We start from the raw sequence: 12,147 nt of genomic DNA on the forward strand, positions 1-12,147 counted from the left end.
CTTTGGTTGATGGGCACACAATGCAATATATAGGTCATGTATCATAGAAATGTATATTTGAAATCTATATGATCCTATTAATGTCACCCCTATAAATTTAAATTTTTTTAAATTGACTTTTCATGCAAGATCTTATCTACATAGGATACTGTTTAAAAAGGAGCAATAGGGTGTATGTAGAGCAAAGTTACTTTATGTACTTAAACTCATTTTTCATTTTGAAAAAAAAGTAACTTTTAATTTTCCCCTATAAATGATTGAGAATTAAAATTAACTTTTAAGTATTTACAATTAATTTTTATCCCATTACATAGATTGTAAGCTCCTGAAGGACAGTTTCCATTTTATATTTCTTTGTCATTCCCATAAATTTTATAGTGCCCTATATCTCTTCTTTGTTGAATAATTAACAACCAACTTATTATTAGTTGATTTTGCTAATTACAAGTGGGAGAAAAATATTTACTTTTTTCTTTTTTTAAATATGGAACGCTTTGTGAATTTGCATGTCATCCTTGCTCAAGGGCCATGTTTATCTTCTCTGTATCATTCCAGTTTTAGTATATGTGCCGCCGAAGTGAGCACAAAACATATTTACTTTTAACATGATCTGAATTATGTCTCTTGTCAGGTTAAATACACAGAGATATACTTCAATCTATGTTATGAATTTTATTTCTTTAAGAATGTAAGTTTATATTTCCCGGTGATTTTTGATTACACAAATGATTAGGTAGGTGCACTTTAAAGGGAGATGTTTACTTTGTTTTACAACTGGTCATTGAATACTGCCAAGGGCAGCCCTTGAGGAAAGATTAGATGAGTGCAGAGCTAAAGGGATAGAAAAACTTTGTTTTCTGAGCTATTGAGAGGATTTTTACATTGGTTTGGCTAAATAGACCATAGTCTTCAGAGTATAATTCGATGCAGGTTCCTGACTACATAAGTTATTGTTAAAGGTAAGATTTTTTTTTCCTTATGTAACCTCATTTTAAGTTGTGAATTAAATTTTAATTGAGTTGTAATGTGACTCTTTTGATAAATCTTATTATAGTAAATTCTGATACTGTGCAACACATTGGAAATTGTAATAATTTGGTTCTTATATAAAGAATATGGCATTTGTTTTTGTGTCTGTTATAGGTAGTTATAGTTGAATGTTTGCTTTTACTAGGACTTTTGATTCATCATTTTTATTTGACTCACTGGAATCCATCTGTTAGTTATAATTGAATTTTCAAGGTTCTGTGTATTATTTTTGTTAATGAAGGGTTATTAACAGCATTATGAAGTTTTTCTCTTTTAATCTTGAAAGGGAAAAAATCCATATCTAAAAAAGCAATCACAAAGAAGAGGAAAACTGTCACAAAGTTACCTACTGTACCAGAATTTCAGGTAAGTGTTTTAGTTTTCTCTCAACATTTTTTAAAGTTTTGTTTCAATGTTTGTATTGTTTGTAAAGAAATTGGCTAAATTCCACTGTAGCACACACATACTTTCAATGAAATGTTTCCAACTGTGACTTTTTTCCCTACAAGTACAGACATAGCTGGTACTTATGAGTTAATCTGCTAGTATTTCAAACAAATTTTTACCTCTATTTTTTTCTGATAGTCAGAAATTTCTTTTTTATATACTATACTGTTTTGTAGAAGTAGTTTAATAGAACTATATATAAAAATAAACATGTAAATGAAAGTCTCCCAAGAACAAGCCATATATGTGCATGGAAATACTGCCAAGGTAATCCGTTTTTATTTATTTTGGCACTGTAGAAATGGTTGAGTTGTTAATATGAAAAACAAATCTCTTAACTCTTAGTTATATATAAACTTTAGAAAGAATATTAAGTAAAGGTTAATTCAGTTGTCTTTAAACATTTCTGCAAAAAGAAAAAAGTAATTATCTGACTACCATGTGACTATATGAAGAGTTTTTTGTTTGAAGCTGATACTAGAATAAGCAGAATCTCACCCTAATTAAATATTTTTATTTTCTGTTTTTATAAAAGATGTGTTTTCTTCAACAGATGATTCTTTCTTTAAAAATTTCTTTGTATTAGTGTGTCCAGTTCATTTCCAAAAGTTCTATAACCTAATACTTCATTGCCAAAAATAAAAATGATGTTAAAATGAGTTTCTGTGAGCCAATTTAAGTAAAGAAGAAAATAAAGGAGTAATAACTTTGAAAATATTGATAGTATGTAAAGTGACTTTAACAGTTACATATATCCAAAAATGAGCTATTTTTGGATATATGTAACAATCTATTTTTCAGTAAAAGTTCTGTTTTTGGAAGTGTTTCTTTTAAAGTTATTTGGTAAAGTTACTAATTGTTCTTGGAAGACTTTCATTTACACATTTACTTTTATTTATAGTTCTATTAAATTAATATTTTTTAAATGAACAAAGAAAGAAAATAAACGTGGTTTTCTCTTAATATTTTCAAATAGAGTATTTTTAATGACATTCTTAGAATGATTTTTTAAAATATAAAGTAACTTGGTTCTAGCATATTCAATAAAAAAATGTGTATTTACTTTTTATTGAGAGGCCTTTCTATCATTGCTTGTACATGTTTTTTAATGCTATAGTAGTATATTATCATTCTTCCACTGATATCATACTAGCCTTTGCTATTTCTTTCACTCATTTTTTTCCTCAATCCTTCAAAGTATTCTGGCCTGATGTTGGTATTTGTCTCCATTCCTATCTTAGTGGATGGACTTTTATATGTAATGACTGGCATAGACCGTGTTTTAAAATGAATACCACCTGAAGCAGGTGGTATTCATTAGTAAACCATGAAATCAGTGGATTGCATGACCAGCATTTCTTTTGTAAGTTAACGAAGTTAAAAATAAAAAGAAATTAAAAGAATGTGTTCAATATAGTAAGGGTAATATTGTTTCATGAAACTTTGATTTTAATTGTGTGTGTGTGTGTGTGTGTGTGTGTGTGTGTGACACTGACATGCAATGTATATTTGAACATGGGTTGTAAACAAAAGAGTTTTAAAAACACTGTCTTAAGTTAGGCTTTTAATCAGTTACTAACCATGTTCTTACCACTCTCAGAAATTTGTCAAAAGTTCATGTTTTGTTAGATTGTGCTGTTTTAAATAAATGAAGGAAGGGAGGGAGGGAGGGAGGGAGAAGGGAGAGAGGGAGGGAGAGGAAGAGAAAGAGAGAGAGAGAGAGAGAGAGAGAGAGAGAGAGAGAGAGAGAGAGAGGAGAGAGATAGATAGTTTGGCTGTGTGTGTGTGTGTGTGTGTGTGTGTGTGTGTGTGTGTGTGGGCCTGGTGCATGAATTCATGCATGGGTGGGGTCCGGCCAGCCTGGCCAGAGGGAGGGGATGTGGGCAATTGGCCGGCCTGCCTGCTGGTGGAACTCCTGGTCGAGGGGACAATTGGCATATTAGCCTTTTATTATATAGGATATACACTGAGTGGCCAGATTATTATGCGTTCAGAGATCATAATAATATGGCCACACAGTGTAGACTATGACAATAGTGGTTCTTATGCCTGGTTTACAATTTGAATACCATGGTATTATTCATAAAGGAAATGGACACCTGTCTCCCAGGAAATAGGTCATTTGCTTCAAATAAGCAAATAATAGTAGATAGTATTAGTCAGTAGTAAAGTTTTTATTTTAATATATTTTATTGATTTTTTTTACAGAGAGAAAGGGAGAGGGATAGAGAGTTAGAAACATCGATGAGAGAGAAACAGCAATCAGCTGCCTCCTGCACACCCCCTACTAGGGATGTGCCTGCAACCAAGGTACATGCCCTTGACCGTAATCGAACCTGGGACCCTTCAGTCCGAAGGCCAACGCTCTATCCACTGAGCCAAACCAGCTAGGGCAGTCAGTAGTAAACTTTGTTATTACATGCAAAACTTAGAGTTTTGCCTCTCAAAATAATTTTATGTAAAGTTTGTTTTTTAAATTATTTGGAAGTTCCCCACATGTAAGAAGACTGATCATTATATACTAAAGAAGTGAATTTATTTCCTTCACAAAAGCTCTAGCATTGTGACACTTAATACCTCAGATTCTGCAAATTATTTTTTTTATCCAAGTTGTTTTAAGTATCACATTTCTAATATTAAACATAAAAGTACTATATAGAAATGTTTAGCTGGAAGATTTGCTTCATGGTGTTTATTCTAAAATGCCTTCTTGCAAGTCCTAATGAATTAAAGTGAATCCTGTTTTGACCTCAACTAAACTAGAAATCAAACTTGTCTGCCTATTTATGTCCAGAAGAATCCAGGTTTATTTACATACCTTCTTAATATCTATACCTCAGTTTAAGGAAATAATTATCCCATCCCTGTTTAAAGTATACACTGTAGATATTCAAATGGTGGATTGGATTTATTCCTTTGTGTGTACTGTAAAAGGACTAACCATATCTGTGCCACTTTTTCCTAAGTGACATCAATCTTAGGAAAAAGTGCTTCTCAAACCTTAGATAGTATAAAAATAATCTGATGCCTTTATTAAAAATGAAAGTTCCTGGGTTTCATCCTTGATTCAGTGGGTTTACCAGTAATCTGCATAGTGGTTAATCATACGGATTCTGGAACCAGGCAGTTTGGGTTTGAATGCCAACTTTACCATTAACTCTGAAACTTAGGTAAGTTACTGAACCTCTTTGTGATTTCAGTTCCTCATCTGTACAATGGGTAATAATAGTACCTATCTCAAAGGGTTGTTGTAAGGATTAAATGAGAGGGCTTACTATTTTCTCTCTTGGTATTATTTTTTTTCCAAATAAGCATGCCAGATGCTTCAGACAAAAAAATACTGTGTTATGAGTAGGAAAATCAGTTAGGAATTGGCTCAAGAGCATGTATCATTAGACCTTTACCACTTTCAACAGCTGCTTAAGTCCTTGAAAGAAATCTTAGATTGGTCATATTTCATAAATCATGAAATCTCATGATTAAGCTTATAAGAATTTGAAAAGTGAAAAGAACCAAGTAATAATATTTGCATCATTATATTTAACCAGAGGGAAAAACTTATGCTTAGCCTTACTCTAGTGTTTGGTTGAGTTATACAGTTGGCACATAGGGGAACTTGTCAAAATTTTTTTTAGTTAGAAATAGTTGCAAAAAATCAGAAAATATCTTTATTTTAATAAAATTAATTTTTACTAAAAGCCTTTTACTTTAATTTGTTTAATTGAGAAAGAAATCTCATATATGAATTCTCATTTTGTACATAATTATAACAGTCATAGGAAGTTTTTTTATTTTTTAGAAAGTATTTTAAAACCTTAGTGTGTCAAGTCAAAATAAGTTTAAAACTTATTTTAAAACAAGTTTTTAAAATAGTTTAAAAGCCTTAGTTACCATGATTCCGCTTTTCATTGGTAATCAAAGTCTTTCATATAATGCACACTTGCTCCTGTTCTATATGTCATTTATCCTAAAGGCTGCTTTGCACAGGAAATTCAGAATCCAGCTAAGACTTTAAGTAAAAGTATTGTTTTAAAATGTAAGCATAAACTCACTGGACCTTAATACCTCTAAAAAAACAATAACAACTATGTTCCTCCATTTAACCAATGAAGAAACTAAGGAATATTAAATAAAGTACTGCCCTAATGTAACAAATTGGGACCAAAATTAAAATTAGAGTTTTAAGTGCTTAACTTTGTTAAGGACCTTTTGATTATTATTTTGAATTGCTACCTCTTAAGATGAGTATTTCCAACTTCAGCTTTGTGTTTCACTTTTAACAACAGCATGGGTTTTTATTTATACCTTAAAATTCTTTTAATTTTTAAATATATATAGTACATTGAGAAAAACATCTGTTTTTAGTCATATAGTAGTAAAAATATTTTAACTTGTTAATCATATTTTTTACGTCACACAAGATAGTCTTATTTGCAAGTTTTGAAGAACTCGTTATTGCTGGTATGGTGATCATAAGAAGTGAATTTTCCTGTCAGTTTTAACAGATATTAATATAATTTTAACTTAAATACAGTATAGATTTTTAATTTACACCATGCATGTAGTGTTTTGCTCACAATTTTCATAATAAGTTATATAGGAATGTTTTGTTAGAATGGTAGTGAACATGATCCATTTCATTTGGACGTGTTCATTCTGACTTTTCTGCCTTGTATCCCTTTGCTTTTTAATGTAATTTACTATATTGTTTTATTTTTGTATGCCACCTTACTCCTTTTGGAACAAATAAAGTACATATCTCTCAAACCTACTGAATTTATAACCCAAAGGGCAAAATTTCTAACTTGAAGTAGTACTAAAGTAAGGAATGAATTATTTTGTAATTTTTCTGAGATGTGGTAATGGGGTTCTTTTGATCTCTATGGGACTTCTCCTCTACTACGTACACACATTTCTGCTTCTTGAGTTGAAGAGCGGGCCTTTTAATATTTGCCATTTAATAGAAGTAAAAGGTTAGATATAGTAAATTAAATCCTAAAACTATAATACATCTCCAGTTGTTAGATGTTGTTTTGTTTTGTTTAGAAAGACCTTTAAAGAACATGTTATAGTAGAAGAAGGATGAATCCCAGATTCTGTGGTTTTCTCTACCAGTGTGTTATCTTAGGTTAGTAACTGTTAGTTTTAACTAGCATGTATACACCTTTTTAGCCTAGGCCCGTGGTCGGCAAACTGCGGCTCGCGAGCCACATGTGACTCTTTGGCCCCTTGAGTGTGGCTCTTCCACAAAATACCACGGCCTGGGCAAGTCTGTTTTGAAGAAGTGGCATTAGAAGAAGTTTAAGTTTAAAAAATTTGGCTCTCAAAAGAAATTTCAATCGTTGTACTGTTGATACTTGGCTCTGTTGACTAATGAATTTGCTGACCACTGGCCTAGGCCAAGGTTTGGACCAAATTACATATTTTTGGTCCCTGTAGCTTGTGGCTGTGTCATGGATTCCATCAAGTGAAAGGTTAACTTGAGGGGAGATTGGGACTGCCTTAAAGAGGTTCTTCTTGGAGGATAAAACTCTTCTTGTAACCCCTGCAGTGTGACTGAAAACTGCTCTTATGAGTGTTGGCAATGCAGTCCAACTGTAATCTGAGCTGCTGTGGAGCTTTCCCTCAGCCCCTCTGAGGCCCTGAGCCTCAGATATGTTTTTCAAATTCAAGGTAATGAGAAAGAGGTTTTAATAAGGTGTTTTGCTTCATTCAAGAAATGCATCTGTTTTCCTTATTAAGGCGAACTTTACTTATTGGATTGGTTGTATTTTTAAAAGCATCATTTGAAGTTGAGTTGAGTTTAAAAGCCACACATATGCCTTACTTTGTAAAACAGAAGAACTATGACAATTGCAAAAATCAAATTATTTTTTCTTTCAATATTAGTAACAAAATTAGAATTATATTCATATACAAGAATTTGTAGTCATGTAATTTGACCCTATTTTCAGTATGTTAGGTATGTAGGACAAATTTATGTAGAGAGAGGTATGTATTAATATACTAGAGGCCCAATGCATGAAATTTGTGCAAGGGGCTCGGCCCCTGCCCACCACGACGGCTGCTTCTGCCTCGGCCCCCTGCTACCCGCAGCTTCGTCCAGAAGGTCATCCAGAAGGACGTCCGGTCTAATTAGCATATTATGCTTTTATTATTATAGATAAAGGGTATAAATTGTTAAGATATTAAGTCATTTTAAGATAATGTAAAAGTAAACATTGCTAAAACTTTTGACTTTCAAATTCAACAAAATTTATGTTTAAAAGTCATGTCAGTTATTTTAAGAAATAATTGTCTTCTCATTGTGCATTTAATTCAGTATTCCATCCCCTGTTTGGAAATTTATCTTTATGAATTTCCATATTCATTAGCTCCTTAGTACCAGAAGGTCTCAGTAGCCATGCAGTTTTGTAATTCATAATCATTCAATAACTTCCTGCTCAAAAGTGTGATCTGAAGACCATACCTGGGAACTTGTTAGAAATGCAGAATCCTAGGTCCCACCTCAGACCTATTAAATAAAAACCACATTTTAACAAGATTCCCAGATGATTCTTATGCACATAAAAGTTTGAGGAGCACTGATTTAGTACAAATAAATAACTGGGTAAGCCACTTGAGAGTGTTATTTTACATAGCTCATAGACTGTGGAAATTATTCATGGTTTGACTTCAGAACTGTTATTTATTCCTTTAAATTGAATATAAATATTTGTTGACCTCATGGCTAATTGTTAATTAAAAGATCTTTACCTTTTTAAGGGTGTGTTTAGTTGTAGGAATATATGTTTTCATTGTAACTATAAGTTTCTAAAAACTATATGCAAAATATGCCATTATTTTTTTTGTAAAATGTGACAGCTAAGATGCAAGTGAAAATTCTTCTGAGCTTTGCTATATGTGCAAATTAGAAATCTTTACTGTGATATGAACTAGTACACCAAGTTCAGTGAAAAGAGGTGTAACCAACCATCTGTAAGCTGTGGGACAAATTTTACATGATAGTCATAATAGCAGATTATATAGTGGGAAGTTTAGTTTCCACTGAATTCTTGCTAAAAATCTGGTATAGGGCCAACATTGTTCTTAGGCTTTAATAGAAATTGAAGACAATTTCGTTCTTGAGGCACTTACATGGTTAACCACTCCACTGCTTGACTATCAACATTTCTTCCATAACTCTAGACTGGCAAATGGGAATGCATAATTTGTAATAAATATTAGTTGTACTGTCCTGCTAATATATTGTGTACTGTTTTCTACTCTGGAATTGTTTTGAGTTACTTAATTATATAATCTTACCTGCTTTGTTAGTTCTGTGAGTTTGAAATTATGTAGCTATTTCTAATAATGGTATTTTAATATTAATTATAATTTATAATATCTGTGATAAATTTTCCTTAGTCTATTAAGTTGAGCCATATTGCCATTTTTGTAGATCAAAGGCATATCAGCAATTTCATATAATTCAGCCTAATGATAAAGGAAGTTTAAGGGGCTCCTAGTCTCCTGTTTTATTCATCAGTCACTAGGAATGATCTTGTAACGCTTTTCCTTTTGTCATTTTTGTTTGTTTCTTTAAAAAGAAAGTATGACTTTTAGGAAAACAGTATTCTTACACATAAATTAATGAATAAAACAAGGGCTAATAAATCAATGAATTAATAGCTTTGTAACTATAGTATATTTTTAAAATTATCACACAGTATAAACATTACAGCAAGACTTTCATTAATCTAAAACTTTTCCTTTGTAGGTGGTTCTAGTTTTGTTTTAAAATATGAGCTTAAATTATTTTAGGAAAAATATTAAGTATATTAAACTAATTGGAAAAACTCAATATAATTTTACAAGAACTAAAATCTAGTTACTAATATTTTTGTTGCTGACACTTTACAGTTTAAAACTTTTGTAATTAAGTCAAACTAGTTTGATTATTAATAATTAAAAACCAATTATTTTGGCCATTTTTTAATATTACCAAGTGAAATAAAATGAGCCACACAATTATGAAAGGAAATGTGTGGAGATGGTCTTACTAAAGGACTACTAAGATCATATTAAGAATATGTACTTAATTTCATTTATATCTTTGAATATATCACATGTAGTTAAAGTCCTTTATTAGCAATCCCAACACCAATAATACAGCTTAATTGTGTAGTTAGCAAACCAAAGCAAAGGTATGACAGTTCTCCAGGGGTGCATTTATTCACCTACTAGGAGACTGCCTGGTGAAGTATTTCTTAAAAGGTGATTCAGTAACCTGTTAAATCTAGGGTGAGTTTCCAGATCTTTGTCATTCTGGGCTGAAAGTTAGGATGTTAAAGTTACCTGTATTTTAAAGCAAACTGAGGGATAGGGAAGAGGGGTGAAGCCACCGATGTTGAAATTTCAGCTATTTTTATACTAAGCCTGAAGTTCATACATCATAAAAAATATCTTTTAAAGTATAAACTGCGGAGCTTTCTTTGGTTTTAGCTATTACAAATAATTGTGAATTCAGTGTGTGTTGAAACAACTTCTGTTACCACATTTTGGGTGTTTTATATTATGTGTTATCAAGCTGTGTTTTTGTGTTTTATTTTAGCTTATTTGCACTAATCTTGATGAACTCAGGGACTTAATCACAAAAATCGAGAATGAACTCAAAGATCTGGAAAACAGTAGAAAAAAATCGGTAGGTGTTGATCCAAAAGTTCTATCTATTATTGTCAGCATAAAAATTTATTCCTTCTTTTTTCTAAAGCCTTTTTTATCTTGTTCTCCTGGATGACATAAAAATTTGCAATGAACAATAGAAACATTGTTTCTTTTATTTCTCCTGTGTGGTCTGCTTTTTATTTTTAATAGATAAAAATTGTGCCAGCGCAAGTAAATTAATTTTGTTTGCCTGGTTTATATCAGGTATAATTTTAGATATTTCCCAATATACTGGTTGGTCGTTGTCTGACTGGTAGTTTTTTGGGTAATGCTTACCTTGCAAATATTCTTAATAATTATGTGCTTTCTATGGAAGTTTATTGCTTAGTAACATCAAATTTTAATTAGCTGTGACATAAATAACAGATGTAAATTGTTTAATCTTGCCCCAGATGTTTTTGATACATGCCTAAAAATGTCTTAAGAATCTTTGCCAGCTAAAGGTCTTTTTTTAACTTTCACTATATATTCTAAATTCATCCTTATTTCATATTGTTCTTGAGAATAGAGTATAGGGACATTATGTTTATTCACTCAATACTTGGTAAAACACCCAATTATTTATTTAATCAGTACTACCTAATTAACTGGCATTCATAGTTCGGTTATTTCACAAATTTGAAAATCAATCATCATTTTTAAAAATCCCTTTGTTTTATCCCTTAGGAATGTCATGAAGCCATTTTTAGGTCTTTGCTCTCACAATCTGTTAATCTAGAATTATGTATAAAATAAAGTTAGTGATACAGCAAGCTTTATATCAACAGATTTATAGTAGTCATTTTATATTCTGTTTAGAAAAGACATATTGGTAGCACTCTGAAGGGAGGAGACTGAAGTATCATAAAATTACAACCTTCCAAGGTTATTTTAATACAGAAGTGAAACAGCTTTAAGCATATCAGAAGTCACTCATGTGATACCCCTGAGAATATAGCTGTAATCTAACAGATAGAATAATGTTCATAATGGTAATCATCAATTAACAAGAAAATATTATGTTAAATTATAATCTGAGAATGCAAAAAAAAAGTGTATTATAAAAATATTTCATTAAACATGATTTATACCCTTATTAGAATATTTTATTTTCATATATACACACACAGTTTTGGTATACGGACATTCTCTTGATATGGAACACCAAATGTTGTTTTAAAATTTACTTCTGTGATATATTTCACAAACAACATTTATATTAGACTATTTTCTCCTCAGCCAAAGTTTTCAAAAATATATTTGATGTTATATGCTCATAAAGGACTGATGTTCTGAAATAAGAAATAATATTTTAATCAGGGTGTTACAGTTTTTTTGCAGAAACTGTTTATTTTTAGTGCATACTTTAGTATTTATTATTTTCTATACTTTATGACTCCAAACAGAATTTTGTTAAATTAATTTGCTAATTGGTTTTTATGCTTTAGTAAAACATAATATCTTAATTTGTTCCCATATTATAAATTAGGGTTTTGTTTTTAAGCATAATTGATTTATGTACTTATTTATATCATGTATTGTAAGAGAAAAAGACTTTTGCACACATCCTAGAGTTTCTCTATATAAAGCCATCTACCTCACCTCCATGTGGTATTGTGAGGTATAAGCATATTGCCTTCCTTCACAGGAACAAGGAGAAGAGTGAAAAAAAAAAACATTTATAAATTACAAATACTTAGCACTCTAGTCCTTGGGAACATGTAGGGTTTAATTGATTAGATTTCGTGTCTCTAAATTTTTAGCTTGTCCATGACTCCTGGTATTTGCATATCAGTTTTAAAATATGATTTCTGCTCTTAAAGAAATAGAAGTTCTTGGAATTGTACTTAGTGGGGATAATCTTATTGAGATTACCAATGTATAGGCTGCCTAAAAGGTTTTCATGAACAGCTTATCTCAACCACTTAAATGGCCACATAGCATTCTAAAGGAAATACACAGTGAAAGTTTGCATCTCAGTATCAT

The 12,147-nt window shown here is 31.2% G+C and overlaps 1 protein-coding gene and 1 non-coding gene across 2 annotated transcripts in view; one reads left to right on the forward strand and one right to left on the reverse strand.

The window, feature by feature from the left end:
* KIAA2026 (KIAA2026 ortholog) overlaps positions 1-12,147 on the forward strand; it is a 97,925-nt gene that overhangs the window by 59,519 nt on the left and 26,259 nt on the right. The window contains exons 5-6 of the mRNA XM_054727648.1: positions 1,316-1,395; positions 10,070-10,159. Of these exons, the coding sequence (XP_054583623.1) occupies positions 1,316-1,395; positions 10,070-10,159 (170 nt within the window). The remainder of the gene's footprint in view (positions 1-1,315; positions 1,396-10,069; positions 10,160-12,147) is intronic.
* LOC114232778 (U6 spliceosomal RNA) lies at positions 479-585 on the reverse strand. Its single transcript, XR_003618877.1, has one exon. It is a non-coding gene; the product is annotated as a U6 spliceosomal RNA (small nuclear RNA).

This window comes from Eptesicus fuscus, chromosome 15 (assembly GCF_027574615.1).
Source record: "Eptesicus fuscus isolate TK198812 chromosome 15, DD_ASM_mEF_20220401, whole genome shotgun sequence".
Classification (NCBI taxonomy): Eukaryota; Metazoa; Chordata; class Mammalia; order Chiroptera; family Vespertilionidae; genus Eptesicus; species Eptesicus fuscus.